General features: G+C 40.5%; 1 protein-coding gene across 6 annotated transcripts in view; it reads right to left on the bottom strand.

Moving 5' to 3' along the window:
* dpy19l3 (dpy-19 like C-mannosyltransferase 3) overlaps positions 1–22,722 on the bottom strand; it is a 60,064-nt gene that overhangs the window by 24,675 nt on the left and 12,667 nt on the right. For 3 of the 6 annotated variants that reach the window (XM_018697421.2, XM_018697419.2, XM_018697418.2), the window contains 11 exons: positions 19,769–19,859; positions 15,591–15,712; positions 14,859–15,004; positions 12,735–12,858; positions 12,335–12,469; positions 11,052–11,183; positions 9,625–9,726; positions 9,079–9,152; positions 6,970–7,128; positions 5,413–5,544; positions 1,000–1,111 (listed from right to left, as the gene is read on the bottom strand). In XM_018697421.2, coding sequence (XP_018552937.1) covers positions 1,000–1,111; positions 5,413–5,544; positions 6,970–7,128; positions 9,079–9,152; positions 9,625–9,726; positions 11,052–11,183; positions 12,335–12,469; positions 12,735–12,858; positions 14,859–15,004; positions 15,591–15,712; positions 19,769–19,796 — 1,266 coding nt within the window. In that variant the 5' untranslated portion in view covers positions 19,797–19,859. The remainder of the gene's footprint in view (positions 1–999; positions 1,112–5,412; positions 5,545–6,969; positions 7,129–9,078; positions 9,153–9,624; positions 9,727–11,051; positions 11,184–12,334; positions 12,470–12,734; positions 12,859–14,858; positions 15,005–15,590; positions 15,713–19,768; positions 19,860–22,722) is intronic. The other 3 variants (XM_051076272.1, XM_051076268.1, XM_051076267.1) reach the window with 2 other exon arrangements.

The following is a 22,722-nucleotide window of genomic DNA, read 5'->3' as shown; positions in this document are numbered from 1 at the left end:
CTGGTCGTCAGTAGAACATCAGGGTTTCAACATCAGAACTTTGAGTACTGACCAAAATGTATAAAAACCTGTCAGGTATCAAAAGCTGGTATTAAACGCTCACTAATATTTTCTTGTTTATTTAGTCTTTGATCAGATATTTCCTGTTCTAAGTAATAACTCATTTTAGCCTGCAGTTTATTGAGGCACAGTTGTTGTAAAGCTGCTCCACTAATGTGTTCTGTTAACTGAAACCAGGGTTCCATAGCAAAACATGTTTATACTCCTAAAACTAAGGTACTGAAAAAATTATTGATGCGGAAACTCAGACTGTGTGTTTGTATTCGCACATTTCAAATGCTATCCCAGCCTTAGTTATCATTTAATGCTCTTCAGTAACAAATGTTTCTGCTGGATCAGGGAAACTGAAAACAGGGCTGACCAAGCTATACACTTGAAATTCCTTTGAAATGAAGGTTAGAAAAGGTGGTCTGTGAATAGAAGGTTCCTCAATCTAATCCCCAGGCCAGACTGACTCTGGGTAACAAACTGAGGGGGGAAAAAAAATCTCTTTCCATTTTCATGGGAGGTGTGTGAGCGCACAGTGTGGTTACCCAGTGACCAGAAGCACAGGATGATGGTTGAACTATGAACATGTAAACTGTGCAGTGTGATAGTCTGAAGCTTAACATACTAGTTGAAAAAACATCTGATTTATGAAGTTATTATGCCAAGTGTTTTAGCAAACAGTTTCCTATTTACACATCCAACAGACACTGAGCAACATCTGCATTTATTATTTGGATTAATTGGGATTGTAGTCAGGTGATGATAATTCTTTATGTGCTCATCAGTAACAGCAACATCTTTCACCTTATAAATAATACATTGATCCATTAATAATACCAAATAATATCCATTGGTGCAGCTTTGAAAGTAAATGGACTGATACAACTAATATCCTGTGTGGTAAATGTAACACACACGTTAGGAGCTGGAGGTGCAGCTGTGAGCTCGTACCAGAACTTTACTGTTGCAGCGGAGAGCGGTGAGAAGTGGAGTCCATAACTCTGTCCCACACACACCATAGGCTGCGACCGCACACATATGGCCAGTCCATATATACTTCATCCTGGGTAGAGAGAGGGGGAGAGAGAGGCAACGTCAACTGGCGCTGAGTGTTCAGGAGATTTTTAAATACATTTCACCTGGTTAAAGTCACCGTCACTTTTTAAATTAACATTCAAACTTAGTCCAGATGAAGGATTTTTGCCATTAGACGTCTGGTTTTTAAGTAATTAGAGAAACAAGCTGAGGTCTCGCAGCCCCTCTCAACATCCTGTCCACTCAACAGCGTCACAGAGAAACACTGATTTGTAACGTTAAACTGTTTTATTCAGTGTCATTTTAACTGATTTTAATTACTTTGTCTGTTTGTTTTGGAGAAGAGCCCTCTGTGGATAATTTGGCTCCAAGTAAAAACCCTCTGAACGATGAAAAGTGAAGGAATCACACAATAAAAACAAGCTGAGCACGTAGAAACAAGCTATGCTAATGTTAGCAGTGGCTCAGCTAACAGCCCCACAGCCCCGTACTGATGTCTGCTAAAGAGCGGCAGAAAAACGCAGATGTTTAACATGACAATACTTTATTCAGTGTTTTTTTTCCACTTTTAATTATCAGGTCACTTTGTTTTGAAGGTCGAGACTTCTGTTTATAATTCAGCTCCTGGTAAAAACCTCATGAACGATGAACACCGAAGGAATCTTAACCTACAAACATGAGATGCAATGACTTGTATGAGACGTTTAACAATGCAAAAACTACTACTAACTAAAGACTGTTTACTGGAGTATAATGGATCCAGTGCAGTTAAATTTAATTTAATGAATAAAAGACAGCATTATCATCCAATATCTATTCTGTTCCAGACCACACAAATTTAAGTTCTTAACAAATGGGAAAAAGATTAAAGAGAGAGGAGTGAACAGCAGAGAGAAGACAGAGAGAAGGAAATGAGCTGAAAAATTGTTGACAGGTACAGAGACGAAGCCATGAGAGAGAGGAGAGAGGAGAGAGAGAGAGAGAGAGAGAGAGAGAGAGAGAGAGAGAGAGAGAGAGAGAGAGAGACTCAAAGACTCAAAGAAGTGCTGCCTCATAGAAATAAATCTCAATACTTTTTTAATGCAAAGGAGCTGTCTGACAGAAACAAATGGCTTTCTGCACTTTTGGCCTTTCGCTCTTAATCAGCATTTTAGAGAAAGTGCTGAAATCTAATGTGTCGGTTTCAGCACTACCTGGCTGCTGCTGTGTTAAAAGCTTTCAGATTTTTCTCCTTTTGTGTGAATTCAATCAGTGCTTTAATTCCTGACTGTAACAAGAATGCACGGTATGAACTGTATGTATTAAATGTATATACACGTGCCATTCCAAATCTCGCCCACCGTTTATACAAGAACAGAATGTGCAACATTTATATGCATAGAGTAACCCAGCTGCCGACTACACTGCACTCAAAACCTTGTTCAAATTAAGCTACTTATGTGACCTTTGAAAACCTGCATCTCCATGTTGCCATGAATACATCAAATACCAGAATATTCCCCTTTTCTTTTTGACTGAGTAATTGCAGGTTTCTTTTAATACAGGCAAAAGCAGTGATGATTCCAATTGTAATCTCTGTGATTTTCTTGACACTCCTCACAAAGAGCCTAAAGTTAAAGGCAATTACACTTTCACAATAATGAATCATGAATGTCAGGCATGGCAGCCTCTATTTGTAGCCTGCAATGCACTAGCGCAGGAAATTTACTGACGATGCCATCAACGACTATCATTTGACAATTACAGATGAAAGTTAGGAGTCGGGCCTGGGAGGGTTGTTGTGCCACAGGGACTATTAGTCAATTTTTGTGACACTTCAGAGCTAATGTGCAAATGCAGTATTGTGTACCACTTAGTATGGCATGTTGAACATTTTTAGATAAGTTACTGTCATGAACCAATTATCAAGACTGTGCAGGTCTCTCAAAGGCGTTATTATTCTATATAAATACAAAGGTAAGAAAAAGGGTTAAGAAAGGAATTTTCTGTTTTCTATCTAAAAAATAACTCTGCAAAGGGAAATGGAAAACACAGACTGTACGTCCACAAAGAGAGACTGCACAGAGTGGAAAATAGAAGCAGTCGTTGCCAAGGTCGAGGCCGGTCGGCCCATATTGTTTGCTGGTCATAGCACCAGTGTGACCAATAAGAGCAAATCTGAACCAGCATGTCACAGTAGCAGTAAAAGCTGAGAGCGCAGAGAGCCGAAACATTTTGGAAATTAAGAAGAAATGGCTGGACGTGAGAGTCGACCACAGGAAAGATATTTCTGTTCGGTCTAGGTGCCAGTGATGGTGTCAGTGGCTCTCTGGCACCTGTAACTGGAGACAGCCTCAGTGGTGGTTCTGCTCCACGTTAGGAACCTGCGAAATGGATGATGCAGCTGGGTGAACCAGAGAAATAGGCCATAGTGTACATGTGAGCCACCAGGACATCCAAAAAGAGAAGCAACATAAAATGGGAGAAGAATATGAGAGGGAAGGTTAATGGGACTTTTGTTAATTGTGGAGAAGCAGAGCTACACAGGAGTAGTAGATGCATTCTTTTCTTTTTTCACTTCTGTTTATTAGTTACATAAACAGCAATTGTGCTTGTTGAGTTCTCCCTTAAACATCTGATATACAACTATAAGCCTGAAAAAAAACAGTCTAGAGCAGCATATCTTAACAAGCTGATACAGAAAAATCATAATCAGCACAAGAAAATGGGTGAAAAAAATGTATAACCTACACCTCTTCTCATTTACCACTACATTAAAGGTTCAGCATGTCCCAACAACATGCTTCTCATATCCTTAGAACACCAATATTCTCCTCAGGACATCTGCTGTGGGTTGACACCTTTGGATATAACCCATAAAGAAGCATGCCTGGCTGAGACATACAGTGACAGTGCCAAAAAAAAACAAGCAAAACAGCCTAAAGCTCAATGGACGACTACTTCGCTTTTGGTGCTTCCAATTCAAGTCCTACTGACTCCAAACTATTCGTACATGTGGGTCACTCTTTCCACAGAGGCACACTCATTCTTGTGTCAAGATTTTTTTTTTTCCCCCAGACTTCCAAACTTTGCGTGGGATGTGGTATGGGCATCTTTCGAGTAGTGTGGGTTTACAAATTAGCTCATATGGGTGCTTTAGACACAGTATCTCTTAACATCCAAAGAAAAATGTGTTATGAAGTAATCAAGGTTTATATTTCTGCAAATGCTTAAGTGGTGTGAATGGTGCTACAGTCAGAGACATACTAATTTAAAGAGTTTGGAGGATGAATTTCTAGCTCTTTCAAAACAAAAAACACAAGAGTAAAAGTGTGAGGAATGGATTTAGCAGTGTGTTTATCTGCTGACATGTCTGACTGCGTAGCTTACAACTGAGCATGTCATAAACTACATTAGTTTGTCAGAGTATGGGTTACACAATAAGAACAAAAAAGTCCCTGCTGTTGTGCATGACTAGTAAAACAACTGTGTAGTGTTTCCCTGCTGTGTGGAAACCAGTCCAGGAAGCACTCACAGTTTAGGCAAATGTTAGCAGCTCTGTCTTGCTCTTTGTGAGGATGCTGACTTTTTGTTTGTGAAGCTAAGCCTTAGCTTCGGTCTTTTAGCGTGACATGTCTGTAGCCATCGAGTGTATATTTACAACCCCTCTCACAATGTTGTCATTTTAAAACAATGCAGCTGGAAAGATGCAGTCTTTTCAACCAACCAACTTTTTTCTTTTAACTAGCTAATCTACTCTTGACAGTTGTCTTACAAATTGAACAGTCCCAGGTTAGAAATGATGCCTTCTTAAGTTTTCTGCCACCTGAATTCAAGGACCCAGTATCATTGCAAACTGCACATGTACAATGTTGTTAGATGTAGCAACAGTAACCAAGGGTCAGTCGTGTCAGCAGTCAATTTACATTGTTATTTTGTCTTGTGTGGAACAAATACCTTCGAGCCCTGACACATCTGATTTAGAAATTTCAGGGTGTCAATCATACAGTGTCGTTCATAGGATAAATTATCAGTCCACCCTCTCTGTCCCTGCTGCGAGTGGTGTCACTATCTGAGAGACTAAAGCACTGCAGGATGGCACTTGGTACTTGTGGAAGGTTGATCAGGGCTAAAGTAGACCATTCAGACACTTGGTGAAAAGCATTTAAGAGGCACTTAGATGTTAACATCTGCTCACGAGCTCATGCAATCAAACTGTCAAGAGGAAAAGTACATTTGAAGAGTCCCTGTCTGGGAATTAAACCAATGTGACTACTTGGGAATGTGTGTAAATCCAGGTGTCTGCCTGTACGCGATCGTGCAATTACATCTGCGTGTGCATGAGCTCACCTCATAGTGCTGAAAGCCAGGAGGCCGTAGAACAGTGTATGCAACAGATTATAGGCCACATCTGGACGAAAAGCCACCGTGCGCCCCTCTCCGACTCCTTTCCTCTCCTCAGCTGAACCTCCTTTAGGCCTGCTGAAGAAGAAAAAAAGGCAGCGAGACAAAAGACGTCAGCGATACATAAAACATTACAACCAGATGCTTGAGAAGAGCAGCAGAAGGGTAGGTGGGTGGAATTGATATTATTCCGATTATTCAGATTTCATTAGCTGTTTTGCGCACAAGCAGACACACAGCGATGCACACCCACAACCATTTCTGTCTGCAGGAGTCAGCACACAGTCAAACAGAGAAAGGCCCGAGGGCAATGATGTCACTCCCACGATTTTGGCCTCCCGCATCAAATCAGACGGACACTGGCCTCCGTTTGAATACAAATCCAGTCTGGCTCTTCCCTCTACGTGAGGTGAGGTAAACTGGATTAAATTAATTCCTGAATTGGCAAATAGCCCTTTGTTCTATGAGGTTAGTATTCCAGCCCTCAAACAGCAGAGGGCGAGTTGATATGCTAATGTGTTTAGTTCAATGTGGCCCCTCACCTTGCACCACAGGCAAATGAAGCTTTGTGAGACAGCTGGTAAAATGTTTTTCAGAGCATGAAGCGGCAACACCATTACTAAATCTGCAGCGATGTGGGGCAGAGACACGGGGACGGTTACTGCCACTGTGACCGGGTTTCTGCTATCCTGATGTTATCTTCCAAGCTGAAACTGCCTTTACTCTCTGGAAGGGCTGCAAACCTCCATTCATTTACATTTAACTACCTCTTTTAATCAGCCTCTCTTATTAACTTGTTCATCACTGCCAGATTTTAGGATTAACTAAATACTGGTTTAAACAAGGTATTCATTCGCAGACTGTCATTCCTTCTAAACACATTTTTTGAAAAAGTTACTTCTAACTCTTAGCTCTGATTTGCTCTTCACAAACTCAGCTGTTACACACTAGTCACAATCTTTGCCTGTCTGTCATTTGGTGTTGGGCACGTACTGTAGGTAGTAGGTAGCTCTTACAGAGAAAACAGCTGCCTGCTGTGTCTAGAAACACTGATGATACCAAAACAGTTTCATGTTGCAATCCTTATAAAACAAAATAAGCCCTTTCAGCTGCTGGAAGGCACAAAAAACACCACAAATGTAAGGGGAACTGCAGAGTTTGCCTACATCAGTGGGTTTCTAACTGTTGGAAGCATGAACACACACACACACACACACACACACCCACAAACTTCATACAAATCTGGTCATTTAACTTTCAGGTTATGATGTAACCAAAAAACCAAACAGCAGAAAAGATGGAGGAGATCACAAACTGACATTCAATAGTTTATAACATTAACAGAATGGATTTTTTTTTTCTTTCAGCTGATTCATTTCAGAATTAGTATTATACCATATACCTCCTCCAAGACATGACAGCAAGGAGTTTCAAAAGTTTCACAAGGACACCTTCTCTCCCTCCCATGCTCTCTCTCTCACTTCCCCTCCAGCCATCACTTACCTCAAGTTCTGCAGCGCGCCCACTGCCAACATGCCACTGAGCAGCAGCAGTGTGAGGATGTAGGGGTATAGCAGGAGTGTGCCAGCCAGTCGCTCCAGTGTGTCAAGGGGCAGCAAGCCGAAGGCCTCCTCACACAGATACAGACTGGCATCGAAATCCCTGCAGGGCGGGAGGTGAAACGAATAAAGATGGTGGGAGGAATGGAGGGAGTTGTGGTCCGAGAAAGGGAGGAATAGAATAAAATAAAGGGAAAGACTGGAAATAATAAATGAAGATGACACAGCTATTGAAATTAACAGTGGTATATATTTTTTTCTTTTGTTTTGTTTCTCTGTGTTCAATGTTTAACACTCATTGCTGTATCAGTGTACTGAGGGCCATTTTTTTCTTTTGCATGTTGCACATATGCTAACAAGCCATTACCTTGCTCTACAAATAGGGCATAACTAATCAAGGCTAACACATTGTCTTAAGGCTATAATGTCAAGTCGAGCCCATTTTATTTACATAGAACAACATCACAAATTTGGCTCACGTTTGTCTGCATGCAGGAAAAATTGCCCCAAAAAAAACTAACTGGGAAAAATGAAAGAGACCTCAGGGAGAGCAACAGAGGAGGGCTCCCTCTTCCGGGACGGACAGACATGCAACAGATACTGTGTGTACCAAATCAACCAAAACAGAAAAATTACTGTGGACATTACTGTGGACAATGACGATGACTGCATTCACTTTCATCTCGCTAATTTGGTTATATGAAAAGTAGTTTGAGAACTGATTAGTAAATCCTCATGAAAATATCTTGATTATCAATGAATTTTTATTTTGAGACAAAGTAGTGAGTCAAAACCTGAGTTCAGCATGACTATAATGTGCAATATGAAGCAGGCTGATGGACACAAGTTTCTTTATTTGTGTTCCTGAAGTGAAATCTTTTTAGTGTTCACCATTGTGCTCTTTGTTACTTATAGTGTTTTCACAGTTTCATCACTGTCACACATGGTTGTTATTAATGAATACAGTCAGGTTTTGTGTGCATGATTGATGTGATTCTAACTAATGATGCTAATTGCATGCTGTTGCTGTAGTGAATATGAGTCTATACACTCATAATATACTCATTCTGCAAAACGTCCCAGGGAGTGCTGTATTATTACTTAACACATCATCACATTATTATAACTGATACATCAATGTGTAAACAGCAGCTTACTGTTTCTGTTTCTAGCGGGTCGAGTTGCTATAAACTACTGGTTCATATGTGGATTTCACCCTAAGAAGTTTTGGTCATGACCCAGCTTACAGCAGGTTTGGCCTGAGGACTGAAATAACAACTCCAGCTACTTTTTAAGCCACCTTTGAAGCACTGAAAAACCCAGGCTTCGCTCAGTCATTCACAATCAAATCAAGATAATTATCCTTGCACATGTACTGGAAATATACAGTACTTGTGCTTCAGGTAAGACCTACTCACCTGACAGAGCAGCAATAATCTGTGTGAACTGAAGAGCTGTTTCTGATACACAGCCATGCTGATAAGTAATTGAACTGAGAATTGAGATATCACAAAACACAGCACAAACTTGAGTGATTAAAAAAACAACAACAAAAAAAAAAAAACACATTTTGAGAGAAGAAAGAAGTCTCAGCCAGTGAGAGAAACAGGAACGGAGGAAGCGGCAGAGATAGAGCATAGAGTAAGCATCGCATTTTCCACAGCCTCCTGAATAATTGAAGGGCCAGTTGTGTGGCGTTGGGTTGTGAGCTGTGTTATCTGCCACCCCGGAGCAGCTATCTAGTGGCTGAGCTGCTCAACACACACACACACACACACAGTATCTGATCGATGGGAGGCCTGCTGGCGTTACCCCGCCATTCATTATTCACACACTCTAACACTCCAGGTGCTGCAACACTGGTGCTTAGTGAATAATACAGTCAAGCTGGATCAAGTCAAGCAGTGTGTAGACTGTGCAGACTTTGTGTATGCGCTGTGTACGTCCTCGTGTCAAAATGTGGTTCTGTGTGACTGTGTTGAAGAACAGCAGCACATGAATCTTTTTGTGCGTGTGCGCATGTGTGTGTCCGTCTATGAGTGTGTGTTCATACCTTGTTGGCCCCAAGGCAAACTTTGACTTGATGAATTTAAAGATGTGCTCATCTGATCTGAGCTGAAGTGCTTTCTGAAAAAAAACACACACACAAACACACACACACACAGATAAGGTCATCTTGTTAGGGCTAAAGATCAGCACACTGAGATGTATAAATAAGTAAATAAACCAAGCTGAGATCATATGGTCAGCTCAAATTGTAACTACAAGTTTTATATACAGGACAGGACTGCAGGGCTGCAGTTGGGGGGGGGTGTATAGAGGTGAAGCAGCAGTAAGAAGAAAGTAAGAAAGTGAGGAGCAGAGGTCAAGGAAAATAGAAAGAAAGAAAATAGAGGGGAGGAGACAGACAGGGAGATAAGATGAGATACAGAGAGAAAGACGCTTTAGAAATTGACAGGAGAGGAAGAGTGAAAGGAAAACACACAAGGGGGTAAGAGAAGAGGAGAAAGGCAGAAAAAGAGGGGGTAAGGAAAGGACTGAAAGGTTGAAACAGGGAGGAGAGAATGAGAAAGGAAGGACAGAAGAAGTAGAGAAGCACCTTGGCTAAGTAGTTGATGGTGAAGGTGAGGAAGAGGACCATGGCACTGTGGAGAAGCAGTTTGCCCAGACGCACCAGCAGGCTTCCTGTCTTCAGACCAGGCTGCATGAGCAGACAGAAACCGCAGATTAGTCAATACATCTGTTATATTCTCTATGCAGTTTGACATTTAGAAAATCTGAGGTAAGCAGGCACGTACATCTGCACTCGCACACACACTGTGTTAGGTACATGCATCTCTATTTTAATCAAGATACACAATGCCAACACAGTCTGCCATGGCTAACATAGTATTTTCAGATGATAAAATACTAATAAGCCATTTAATACCTTTTAACCTGGAGGCGAGACAAAGTTAATGTTTTACAACTCCCAAGTGTCAAGCATTGACAACTAGGTCGATCTCAATCTAGTTAACTCCAACTCCAAAAGGTCATTATGCAACGTTCACAAAATTTTACACTAGTTAGTTTAGTAAATTTACAGAAAGAGTTAACAACTGAAACTGATGTAAGGCACTCAATCATTAGAGTAGATTTGCCACTGAACAACTATGTGTGTAATTAGAGTGATGTTACAGAGTGAAGCTTCTTTAATCACTCAAATGGTTTTTGGCTGCGTACAAACACCAGCTTGCACATTAAGATGTAATTTTCATTTTGGCCATTTACATTCATCAGCTGTAATTTGTTGTTGACAATGTTTTTCATTGAAAGATAAAAAAAAAAAAAAAAAAAAAAAAGAAGTTTGCTTACCTGAGATATTTTTGCCCTAAAGTGATAATATGCTGCAGTCTGCACTGCTATGTGCACTTTTCCCTGCTGCTTGTGTAACGTGATTGGCTGCTGTCAAACTGATTCAAAGTTCCATCTGTTGTCAGGAGGCTGAAGAGTTGATAAGCTGCACACTTGTTTATGACATATATTTCTAAATGAAGTCGCAAGTCGCTGGTGTAAAGCTCCAAGTCGAGTTGCAAGTTGAGTGTTAAGTCATCAGATTCATATTTTGAAAGTCACATAACTCAAGTTTTTTTTTATTTTTTATCTTTCTCTCCCCGTTTCAGATTCTCAACCTTGCTCCATCTTTTATCTTGATTCCTCTTTCATTCTGTCACATTAAATATTTCTGTAATTGTTACTGTGATAAGATCTGATTTAAGTAAATTACATTTAAACTCAACAGGAAAATGTGTCTCCAGCATACAAATCGGACTTGACGGCAGCACAGGCCTCTTCACATCAGTGCAGGTTAATCTTCCATCTTTGATTCGTAAACAAGCCACCACTACTGTCTGGCTCTCTCTCTGCGAGACTTTAATTCACTTCCAGTGCGACGTTCATTATTAATGTTCCCTCTTCCTGCCTTTTCAGATTTTAAACTCTCTTTCAAACATTTATTCGCTGTATCCATCACACACTCACACTAACCTGGCAGTGTCTGATGAAGAGTGCGGATACGATGAAGCTCAGGACCAGTGATCCCAGTATCATGGAGTTACAGAACTGGAGCAGCCACACACTCAGCAGACCGCTCACTTGAACAAGGTACAGCGTGGTCACCTAGACAAACACACACATAGTGATGTAAAACAGTTGATGTAAAGATGTTATGAAAGGTGCTGTATTTCATAAATACCTGCCAGCAGTGACAAAAATACAAACAATTCCTCTTCAAGTGAGAAGTGAGAAGAGAAGTGTTGAGTCTACAGGACTAAAGCAACGTGCTGTGAGATTTGTCATCACCTCAACTGGACCCATCAAAGAAAGACAGTTGATAGTTGGTAGACCCCTTTTGTTTGGATAATGCAGAATAAACAAGAGTGCGTGGGAGCTGCCAATGGTTCAACAGGTGTTGGACTAACATGAATGAAAAGACATATCGTCAGAGTCCGTTCTAATTTCACCAGACTGTGCTAACAAGCTTCCACTTTCCAGGTAGCTTCCCCTCCACTTTTCAAGGAGTGCAAACTAAACAACACAATGGGTCCTCCTAAATGTTAAATAAGGTAAAGAGACAGATGGCTAAAAACAAGCTGACATCTAACGCTATGTTTCACTTGTTGAAAAAGGGAGAAAATGTCTTTTATCAACATTTGTGGGATATCGAGTCTGACATGCTACAGTCAGTAGCCCACAGCAAATTTAACAACCCAGGGGTTTGAGGCTCAGGTGCCTTTTCTACAAATATATCTAAAAACAAGTTTATTCACTTGTGAAAAATTGACAAATGTGTAGATGAGCTGGAGTATATTCCATTAACCTGTGTGTGGGCATAAATCTCAGAGACAAACTGTTCATGACCTGGGCAAATAAAAGCTAAACTATCTGCATGGCGGCACTATAAGAGATATGTGAGAAAGAATTGATTTTTGTAATATAGGTGAACTGTGTGTGTCCTAGAACTGCAAACAATTTCATCTATTGCTCTCTGTGTCATGAAATTTTAATCCATGAAGTTATCATACTTAATCAACTTTCCCAGAGCCTATAAAAGGCTATGGGCTGAGTGGGACTATGCAGGCAGGGCCACAGGGACAAACATTAATGTGCAAGTGCACAGAAATAAGCCCAAGGCGAGAAAGCTTTTTTGGCTTATGCACTCGACATTTTTTTTTCCAACTAAATGGGCACCTTTTTGAAGTCTGGTATTCAGTTATTGTAATACATCCATGGAACTAAGCGTAAGAATCCAGTTGTTCTTTTGGCCATACCTGTGTAGTTGTTAAGAAGTCAACACAGTCCAGGGTGTATATGATAAGAGCCTGAACTAGTAGGATGAACTGGTTGAACTGCCACGTCAGACAGAAGCAGAACGTCGTCACATACATTAACCACACCATCACCTTCTGAGAGAAAGAAAGAAAAACACGCACGCACGCGCACGCACACGCACACGCACACCACACACACACACACACACACACACACACACACACACACACACACAGGGGTTAGATTCCTGAGCTGGATACTAATGACATATAAACTCATTCCTGCTGTGCTGGTAGCTGTTTTACAGACTGCAGATTATTGAGCGAACAGGTTGGGTGTGCCAAGGCAAGGCCAGTTTATGTGGTGAGGATGGTCAATAGCTTTGATTTGTGTGTGTACCTGCTGTAAGGCGGTGAGCTGAGGCCTGAGGTAACAGGTGATAGCAGTGACCTGCAGTGCTAGGAAGGGCAAAGACCAGTTCTCTCTGAGGGAGATGGTGAACTCCACGCGAGTGGTGTCCACCCTGAAAGGGAGGGAAGGAGGGAGAAATAGGGGGATGGTGGAAATCAATTTTTAAAACTGATGTCATATTAAAAAGTATTCAGCTCACATCAAAGGGTTAAAAAGTGTGAAGCATACTATGCTGACTTTTTGTCACTCCCTGCGGTTTGTATGTCAACAATTAACAACTGATTAATAGCAGCAAAAAGTAATGTAATTTATCTTCACAAATGTACACTGTAATACACAAAGTTCTATGGAGTTTCAAGTGAAATACTAATATGCTTCAAATATGCTTTTCTGATCACGGCAGCTCTTTCTGTAAGTTTTCTGAAGTTGTAAAACTCGATGACCTTTTATTTTATCGTTTACAGGGGTCACCACAGAAATCTCGCCTGTCTATTGATCCAAAAGGACAGCAGAGAAAATGCCAGCAGGGTTTGTGAACTTATTTCAACTTTTGGCACATTTCCAAAAAACAAAAAGCAACACAAAACAGCACACTCCAGTAACTCACCCCAAAGACAACTAGAAAGGTCTTCACGCCTACTAGATGTCCAATGCAACTACAGTTAAAGGAGCATTTTGGAAAATGCACTTATTCTTTGTTGGAGTTAGGGCATAGATATAGGACCTGTACAACAGATCAAGTCCTTAACCCATTTAATACTTCATCTGAATCATTTACTACTCTCTTACTCCACTAACTGGTGAGGTTACTAGTAATAGTGTCAAGAGCTCAACAGCTATCCATCTTTTCTGAAAAGTGGTCTAGCACTTTTATTAAAAACACCTCATCTGAATTGTCATTAATCAGATTGGATTTATATCGAATTGATAGGGAAAAAAACAGCCTCATGTAACTGAGAGCAACGTCATTTACCACATGGAACTGGGTTCTTAACCCTGTTCAAACTACATGAGACCAAATTATTAAGAATCCAATAAAGTTTCTCATCAGCTATGCCAATTACTGAATTCTGTTGCTTGATTCACACAGTCCAACCGTGCCCAAGCCGCTACAGTAAAGAAATGGGCAGCACATCAAAGTTAAGTTTTGGCTCTCATTGAATTCATATTCTGCTCACGATGCTGCTTTGCTGGATTTGGCTCTTTGCTGAATTTTCATCAAGCAGGGGGACTTGCTGTTTAGGGCGATTTATTTTCATTTCCACTGAGACACGAGGGAGAAGAATCCCAATAAAAACACATCTTCAGAAACATTCACATCTAACATAAAAAGAACATCTATTAAAATTGGCTCATTCACCAAATTTTTATTGCTGAAGTGATTCATTAAACTGATTAATTTTCCTTGTGTATGACAAGTCGTACTTAAATTTGACCTCTTTGCGCTGCTCTTAAGGTGGACCTTGTCAGTGCTGAACCTATTCATTTGACTGCTCCTACACACAGCATAAAGGCTTGAAAAGTGATACAGACAGATATAAATATATCATAGTTGGTAGCTTTTGACAGGAATTTAGACGGTGGGCAGAAAAAGTGTACAAGCAGAGTAATAATCTCAGCATAATATCACATATTGAAAATATATATCAAAGCAACAGGAAAGAGAGCATATGTAGTAAATATATATGTAAAACACACATACATCAATTAGTGGACACAGATGAAACTCTTGTTTAAAAAAAAAAAAAAATCACAGTCGTCAGATATTTTGGAGAAAGTTTGGATCATTTTATGTTAATCAATCACATATTTTTCGGAAATGTCAGAAAATATATGTGTTTTGGGAAATGGTACCTGAAGCATTACAATATGAGATCCCTTTTTTGATACTACAGTCTAAAAATGGGTTACACAGATTTTCAAACAATGTATAGTTTTTCAGGCCTGAGTGATTCACCTGGATGCCCTCTAAAATAAAGGCACAAACCCTTTATCTTACGCTGACATGTAAATTTACCCTAGCATTTACAGAGTCAAGTGCAAGTCTGAAAGGGGCGTAACACTCTCCTCCTTTGTCTCATTCACACACATGAATGCACAGTTATTACCCACCTGTTGAGAATGTACCAGACCCCCGTGAGCGTTCCAGCCAGCCAAGAACCAGACAGGAGCCATGCTGTGAGGTACAGAGCGATCACATACACCGCTTGGAGCGAAAACACAGTGTATATGTAGAAATACACTGGCTCCAGATACGACTTGACCACAGACACACACACACACATACACACACACACACACACACACACACACACACACAGACAGACCATTGGTTCATTAGGCTGTGTAAATGAACAGAGAGTTGACTGCAGTGACAGCGACTGACTCAGGCACTCAGGAACACTGTGGCATTTTCAAAGTTTGGTCTGATATTTCACTTTATGACACTCTTGTCACACAGTGAGATCACTGATGAAGCTAAGTAGCTGTTTCTCTGTTAATTGATATGCCAGTACCGAAACCTTTTCCTTGAGTGTGACAAGTGCAAGTGTGCGAAGCCATGTCAGCTAAAAGACCAAAATGCCACAGCCCCTCAAATGCCTGGCAGTCTCCTAACATGGCCATCATTCATAACAGTGACATCACTTGAGTTATTAATAATAAAGTAATACTAATAGTAACATTGGGGTGTGTTACTGTTTTTACATTTCTCAGAAAAAGCTTTATTTTATGGCAGGAAATCCAAAGATGCAGTCAATCATTTTGTAATCGCAGCAGTCATTACTCTAATCGCTGTGTTTTACAAGCCTATTGTGAACGGCAGACAGCTGAGTGATGTGTTACCTGTATGGGCAACAATCTGTAGAGGACACTCAGAAAGACCTCTTGGTAGATATTCATTCGCTGCAGGAGATTAATGGTCCTCTTGGATTCCGTCAAGTTGTCATGGATCAAATCAGAGAGCCCTGGGAACACACACATACACGCACACTTTAAAATGCCACTGTGACATAAACTGATAACATTTATTACTGGTTTGTGACAACCAGGGAGGAAAGGATATGAATGTTTCTCAAAGCTCACTTTGCTCATTTACAGAGTTTCAAACACTGTTTGAAATTTCTGTCAAGCACTAAACCCACACATTGTTCTGCTTGAATTTAATTCCTTAATTGCTGAAGGCACGATGGAAGTCTCAACCCATTGGTGCATTCAGCCTTGAAAACCCCTAAACATCACTTCCTTTGCTGAATCTAAAAAACTAGGTTCTGTTGTGCTGATTTTTCTCAAACAATTTCACACCAGTGACTGAACATAAATACAGCATCCAAATATGTCAGGGTTTCCTGCAGTGTTTTGTAGCAAATGTGAGCGACTCCGTCTGAAGCGAGACCACCTCCACTAACATCATAAAAATTAATTTTTTATGAAAGAAAACATTAACCTTTGGCAGAAAATAAAGCAGGGGAGCTATTTCACACAGCAAACATGGCAAATGCCATATATTGTGTGTGACTATAGTTTAGGCCATCATTTCTGAACACACTGATCATGAGCCAAAACAATTCTCTGTATAGAGATGAAGACAATCTTCCACAGAACCTTTACAGCACTGTAAGCAATATTTTTACTGTTAGTAACAACGGACCACTACTGGCCACTGCTGACTGATGAACCCAGAGGGAATTAACACACAACTCTGCAGCTCTCCTTAGTTCTATGGTGACAGAACTTATTTTGTCCTCTCTCAACTATCGCAGGCAGATCTAAAAAGCTCTAAAAGCTCTGCACCAAATAGCAGCACAACATTTAGCAGCTAAAGCAAGATAATTTCTTCAGTAGTTGGTGGGGAGCACAACAAAGTAAATACTGGACTTGCCAAAAACACGACTGCAGATTTTGCTCCACATCTGCTGGATGCGGCAACAGGTAACTGTTCGCTGAGAGGTTCACAATAAATGCTTTAGAGATCAACTGTGGCTGACTTCCCTTGACTTGATGGTGAACATGAAGTGCTGCTGACTGCTGGGGTGGAGTATAAAACAACAGCAGTCAGGTCAGACACATTCAAGGCACTTCCTGCAGCGTGACTGAGTGATGGCTTTTGCCTTTTACCGGTTGTTCTCGCAGTTCATCAAATACCTATAGGTCTATACATAGTCAGCCAGAGGTATGTTGTTCTATACATTTCAGACCAGAAAAGTGGGCACCTCAGTCCTGACCGCATCCCTGTCGTGCTCAAATGACCTTAAAGCACACCCTCTCAGTTAATATTGCTTAAACGACTCGTCCCCTGACATTGTGAGTCAGATCAGGATACTCCTGACTAATGTATCGAATAGTTGACATTTCAGAGGCAGCTTTAGAACCTTATACAGTTTATTACAATACCTGACAAGCTCCCATAGACAGAAGGAAATTACAGACTTCATCAACTACCACTTAGCCAAACATTCAATTCAATTCAATTCAATTTTATTTATATAGAGCAGAATCACAACAGAAGTTAGAGCAGGTCAGACCGCACTCTTTAAGATATGGCCTGTCCTACATCAGGCACTATTATATTTTCTGTTCCACTTCCTCGTGTATCGGGTAAATGAGTACAAAAAACATGTGGAAAAAAAATTGTGACAGAGAATCGTGATCTCAACTCTCAGCAACAAAAAAAAAAAATTAGAATCATTCAGCCCTATTTTAAACCCAGCGTGCATCACAACAAGTGAGCGCTGCGCAGCAACGTATAAAGGTGGTAATTATCTATGTTTCTGCTGCCCCCAAGTGTTCAGTTATTGTAGGTTTAAAGGATAAAGCACGTTAATTGTGGCTTTATTTGTATCATTTGTGACAACACTGTTCTGAATTGTACATGTTCACGTCAAATTACTTTACCACTTAAAGTGAACACACCCAAAATGTTTGGAATAATCCCTTATTGCCCAGGAAAGAATTCGATGACTAGAGCAAGTACACTGGGTCAAAGTTGAAGCAGCTCATTAGTCTGCAAAGTGTGATGGTTGCAATTTTAACATTCACCTTTGTTGTCTTCTCCAAAGAAGCCTGATTAAATTGGGGCTTTGTTTACAACCTGTCTGGTTGTCAGACTGCTGCTGCTTCTTGCCCTGTCTGACTTCTTTTCAGCACTGTCACTGCATTCCCCTCTCAGCAGTTACTCTGGTGCTCAGTGCTATTATTACAGAGAGGGACAATGCCAAAAACTACAAAAATAGACCCAAGTTGTAATTAACCACAATTATCTTTTAACAATGGCATTATCCTGCCATGCAAAAAGATTGGTAGTGACGTTATATGAGCTCATACGCACTGGTGTCATTATTCCAAATTGGGCACTGGGTGCAGTATCATTACAATGGATTTCATTTGACTGAAATAAAGTGCGACGTTAAAGTAGCAGCAGAGAGCAGAGTTTGCGCTGCAGGCTGGGATGTGTCAGACTGATCACTGACGCGTTCTTGATCCATGTAAGAACATAAAAACCAGAACTGTTTTCCATAAACAAAGTACACATTATAACCCCCCCCCCACACACACACACACAATCGATATACTCAACTTTATTCATTTTTATCTTTCTTTTGAACTGCCAATTTTGCTTTATCCCACCTCTTTCCTCCTCTCTTCCCTCTCACTTTGATTCCTCTTACCTATCTTAGCTCCTTTATCCTTCCCCACTGTCCCTCTCATCCCTGCTACTGTATCATACTTTTTTCTCCATTCACATCTCCTTCTAACCCTCTTCTTCCATTCTTACTTCTTTTCCCTTACCCAAACGTTCCCTTTAAGGCACCAATCTTTCATTTTCTCATTTCTTTTATTATCCCATCGCTTCACTCTTCCTACCACCCCTATATTCTTCTCCTCCCTTCTTTACCTTTAACTACTGTAGTGTCTTCTGTAGCCATTCTGCCTCTCTGTCTCACCCTGTGTTTGCTTCCTCTCCTGCTCTCCCTCATGAGAGCACAGGGTGAGACAGAGAGGGAGGTCAGCCAGTTCCTCTACTGATTACCCTACAGCTCAATTATTTGCCTTCGTGGTAAATTAGGTCCATTTCCAACAAGAAATTTTACATGATAATGGGAACAAAATAATTAGACTAATTTCCTACAGACCAGACTGTGCATCATGAGAAACTGCAGTGATTTGTTGGGTCTAGTTAGAAAATGGAGAGGAAAAAGGTTTCTCACTCCTTGTAGGAGTAAGTAGAGTCAGCCATCTATCCATGTAAAAAAGGTTAATTCTGTCAAAACTGGCCATTTTGAGATCCTGAGATGTTTATAGCTACAGCAGTATCAATTGGATTATATGATTTTATACTGCCACTGTCATTGCCTGCTTACCTTAGTTACTGTTGCTATGCCTGTTAAATTTCAGTTTTTCTACAGCACATGTAGATCAATACTTTTTGAAAAAACTGTCCTTGATTTCAGGGAAAGATTGCAGAAGCCAGTGGCCGTCAAAAAACGTTTCAGGTGTATCTAGCTACCCACTTAAGCTGATGTTGGTGGGTTTTCGACCTAATGCAGTCTGCTGACTCACTTTAAAACAGGAATCCTGAAAAACGTTCTTAAGTATATATGTGATAACTGGATAAATGATCTCATTCAGAGACACTGAGGCTAAGTCTGAATGTCTCAAAAAGAAAGCCACCTCACCAGCTGACAATCCACGAAGAAGGCATGAGATCACATTGCAAGTATGATAAAGGATAATGTAAGATCAGACTATCAATGTTACAAAAGAAAAGGCTTTTAGAATGAGAATGAATGTGTTTGGCGAACGTAACACTGCTTATGTTAGCACCAACTCTGACTGCATCCATTCCACAAAGTAAGGACATACTATCTGAACAGTGCTTGTCGTGAACAGGGCTTTTTGAAAACCTGGAACTTGACAAGATAATGTAGTAAGTTGAAATGCTCCTTGACCTTACACATAATGATAGGTTTCTACTGTCTGAGGAAGGCATCAAAATGACATATAACCAGAAACATAGTGCATACCTTCGTGTATGGACGGCGCCTGCAACATTTGCTTGTAGTATGAGTAGTACAGTCCACACTCTGTCCGAAAGGAAATCTCCCGCTCCACTTCCTGAAAGCAAAAAGGGGAATTTGGTTGTGTGAAACCAAGCACTTCTGTTCTCTACAATAAGGAAAAGAGATACTCTGGCAAGACATGACAGAAACATGGAGGATAGAGGCAAAGCAGCTAATACACTCGTAATCCTCAAAGGTAACAATAAGACAGGTAACACAGTGTGTGTGTGTATGTTTGGAGGATGTCTTCCCCAAGGGATTTCCTGCTCGCCATGCATGATTTCTGTTCCAGTGGAGGGTAAAAAGAGAGAGCAAACAGTGGGCAACCAGCTGCAGAATATTAATATCAGATTCAGTTTGTAAATAGTTTTCACAGCTGTACCTGACTTAAAAGAAATTTTCTGACCACAGTGATAGATTTCTTTGGCATATCAGTTATGTGATTTAATTCAAAGTCTGTCAAATTATTTCTCTGGGGCTCTACAGATGAATGTGGTCATTCCCAGGCATCCTGAAATCTGCTTATTAAAAACCAAATCATATTTCTGAGTTTATTAAGATGCCATTTATGTGATGCTTTTTCCAGTAATGACTCATGATGAATAGCTCAACCTTCATTAAGAAAAGAACGTAAAAAACAATTGATGTGTTGAGAGAATGACTAAAAAGGAGCAGCCCAACAGATTTCAATTTGCATTACAACCAAAGCTATTATGCTGAAAAATATAATGAAGTGACATTCAAACACAATGCATGTAAAATGTTCCCTAAAAAGTCACTTTGTAGCCTGTAGCCCCACCAGTACAACCACATCTCCAGGACTTAAGAGGAAGTGAGACTGTACTTCATTAGCCTAACTTTTTAGGTTAATGATCATCATACCCAGTACGCGAATCAAAAACATGCAGGACACCAGGCAACTACAACTAAGTAACTACAGGTGTTTCCACTAGCTAGTTAATTTCATTCATCTGGTTTAAACCATTCACTGATTGAGTGAAAACTAGCAGGCCTTTGAGTCCTAAAGTGGGGTACGCACTAAAAGATAACTGGGCCAATTATCGGTTTGAATCCCCCCTCCGAACCAAAGTCAGCAAAGGCCTGATTATCTGATGGGTCTAAAGATTATCTTGTCAGATTTCCCTGTGGTGTGAGGTGTGTTCAGAGTGATTTTACCCTCCCTGATCTGCTCGGAAGACGATCAGGACCGCCCCCATAAACATTAAACATGTTCAACATTTATGATCAAAAATCCTGTTGTATGGGGGGGAACACAGAAGAAAGCCAAGCAGGCACTCTGTGGATTGTCACGTGGAACAGAACGATAGCCAAACAGGAAGCAAGCTGACTGAAGATGGAAGCTCAACAAACAACAGACATTGTCATCCGCCAGGTTTATTTACTCAAAAGTCGCGTTTGACCGTGCAAAATTTCAAGTTTTGAGAGTCAAGACTCTGGTTGTTGGTGATGAATCTGTTAGTGTGTGGTGTGGCTGTGTTGGTCTACTTGTTGCACATCACACACTATAAGAACAAAACTGTGAAATCAGTCACTATTTGTTGTCTCTCACATTTTCTAAATTGGTTAAAATTTTAAAAATCTGTTAGTGTGTGCCAGGCTTTAGGAGCATCATAGAGAATCTCTTTGATAATACAGAGAGACATATCAGCCCACACATTTTTCAAATTTGTGATCTATTTGGTATATGTTGCTGGACAGTGAACACCTCTCTTTAACATGCACAAAAGCAGGAAGAAATGATGAACCTCTGGACTAAAGAGTGACTGAAAATGTGAGCACTGTGACAGAACTGAATGAGAAAAAAGATGTTAATAGGGGTTTTTACCCTTGGGACCCTCCATAGCCATGGCCCAGCCACACAGGTATTCACTTAACTGGCTTAATTAGACATCTTCTCAGGACATGAGAAGTGGGCATATACAGACTTGTGCTTAACTCTGATTAAATTGAACTTTCATATAACACTTTTCTAACTGTGCAGACAAAGCACTTTACAATTGCCTCTTATTCATCATTCAACACACACTCAACAAATGGCCCTGGGCTGGCAATATGGAGAAATTTGGGGTTTAGTGTTTTGTCCAAGGTCTCGCCCAGTTTCAGCTGGGATAGACTCCTGGACAACCTAGATTGCGAGACACTCACTCGTCAATTTCACAATATCACAAGAACAAAAGTGTCTCAATATCATCGTGGACCTGGACAGTAACAAACGATTTGTCTACTGGGCAAAACTGTAGTTTTGTTACAGCTGCGGTGGAGTAGAGCGCTCCCTCTTTGAATCTACAGCGAAGTTAGTGGACGCCGGTGTTGGAGGTGAGGGAGAACAAAGCAGGGGAGAGAAAGACAAAGCCTTTGAAACTGTGGATGCCGTGTGAAAGCATTTTGGTTTCTCCATGTCATGAAATGAGAGAGGGAAAAAAGTGACAGATAAAAAACAATATGCAGACACTGCCAAACTGTGGTTACCTACATGTCAGGAATATGACTGACTGACTGTTTTATGCACTTTACTGTCAAACTGAAGTCTTCATTTGCCTTTTTTATATCACAAATACTGTATCTTGGACGTATTATTGTACTTTTATTGTATTTGTTATTGTGAGATTTTGATATTGTTACCTCCCTAGCAGACACCGCACACATTTTTAACACATTGATCCATGTAAATCTGCCTATAGTTCTGCTAAAGCGAACCCACAGAAATTAATAAATTGCCCCCCCCCCCTCATCTGTAGCACTGTTGTAATGGCAGATACTTGGGTGTGAGCATATCAGTGTGTAATCATCTAAACCCCTTAAACCCCTGTCTCTTAAGATCTTTTCAAAATGACGACTCCCTGTTGAGACATGGAAACTAAGTGTTCACTTTGTCTCTAACTGAGACACAGCAGGAT

This window comes from Lates calcarifer, linkage group LG2 (assembly GCF_001640805.2).
Source record: "Lates calcarifer isolate ASB-BC8 linkage group LG2, TLL_Latcal_v3, whole genome shotgun sequence".
NCBI classification, from domain to species: Eukaryota; Metazoa; Chordata; class Actinopteri; family Centropomidae; genus Lates; species Lates calcarifer.
Note: the sequence above shows the minus strand (reverse complement) of the source record. Positions and strands in the feature narration are given on the sequence as shown.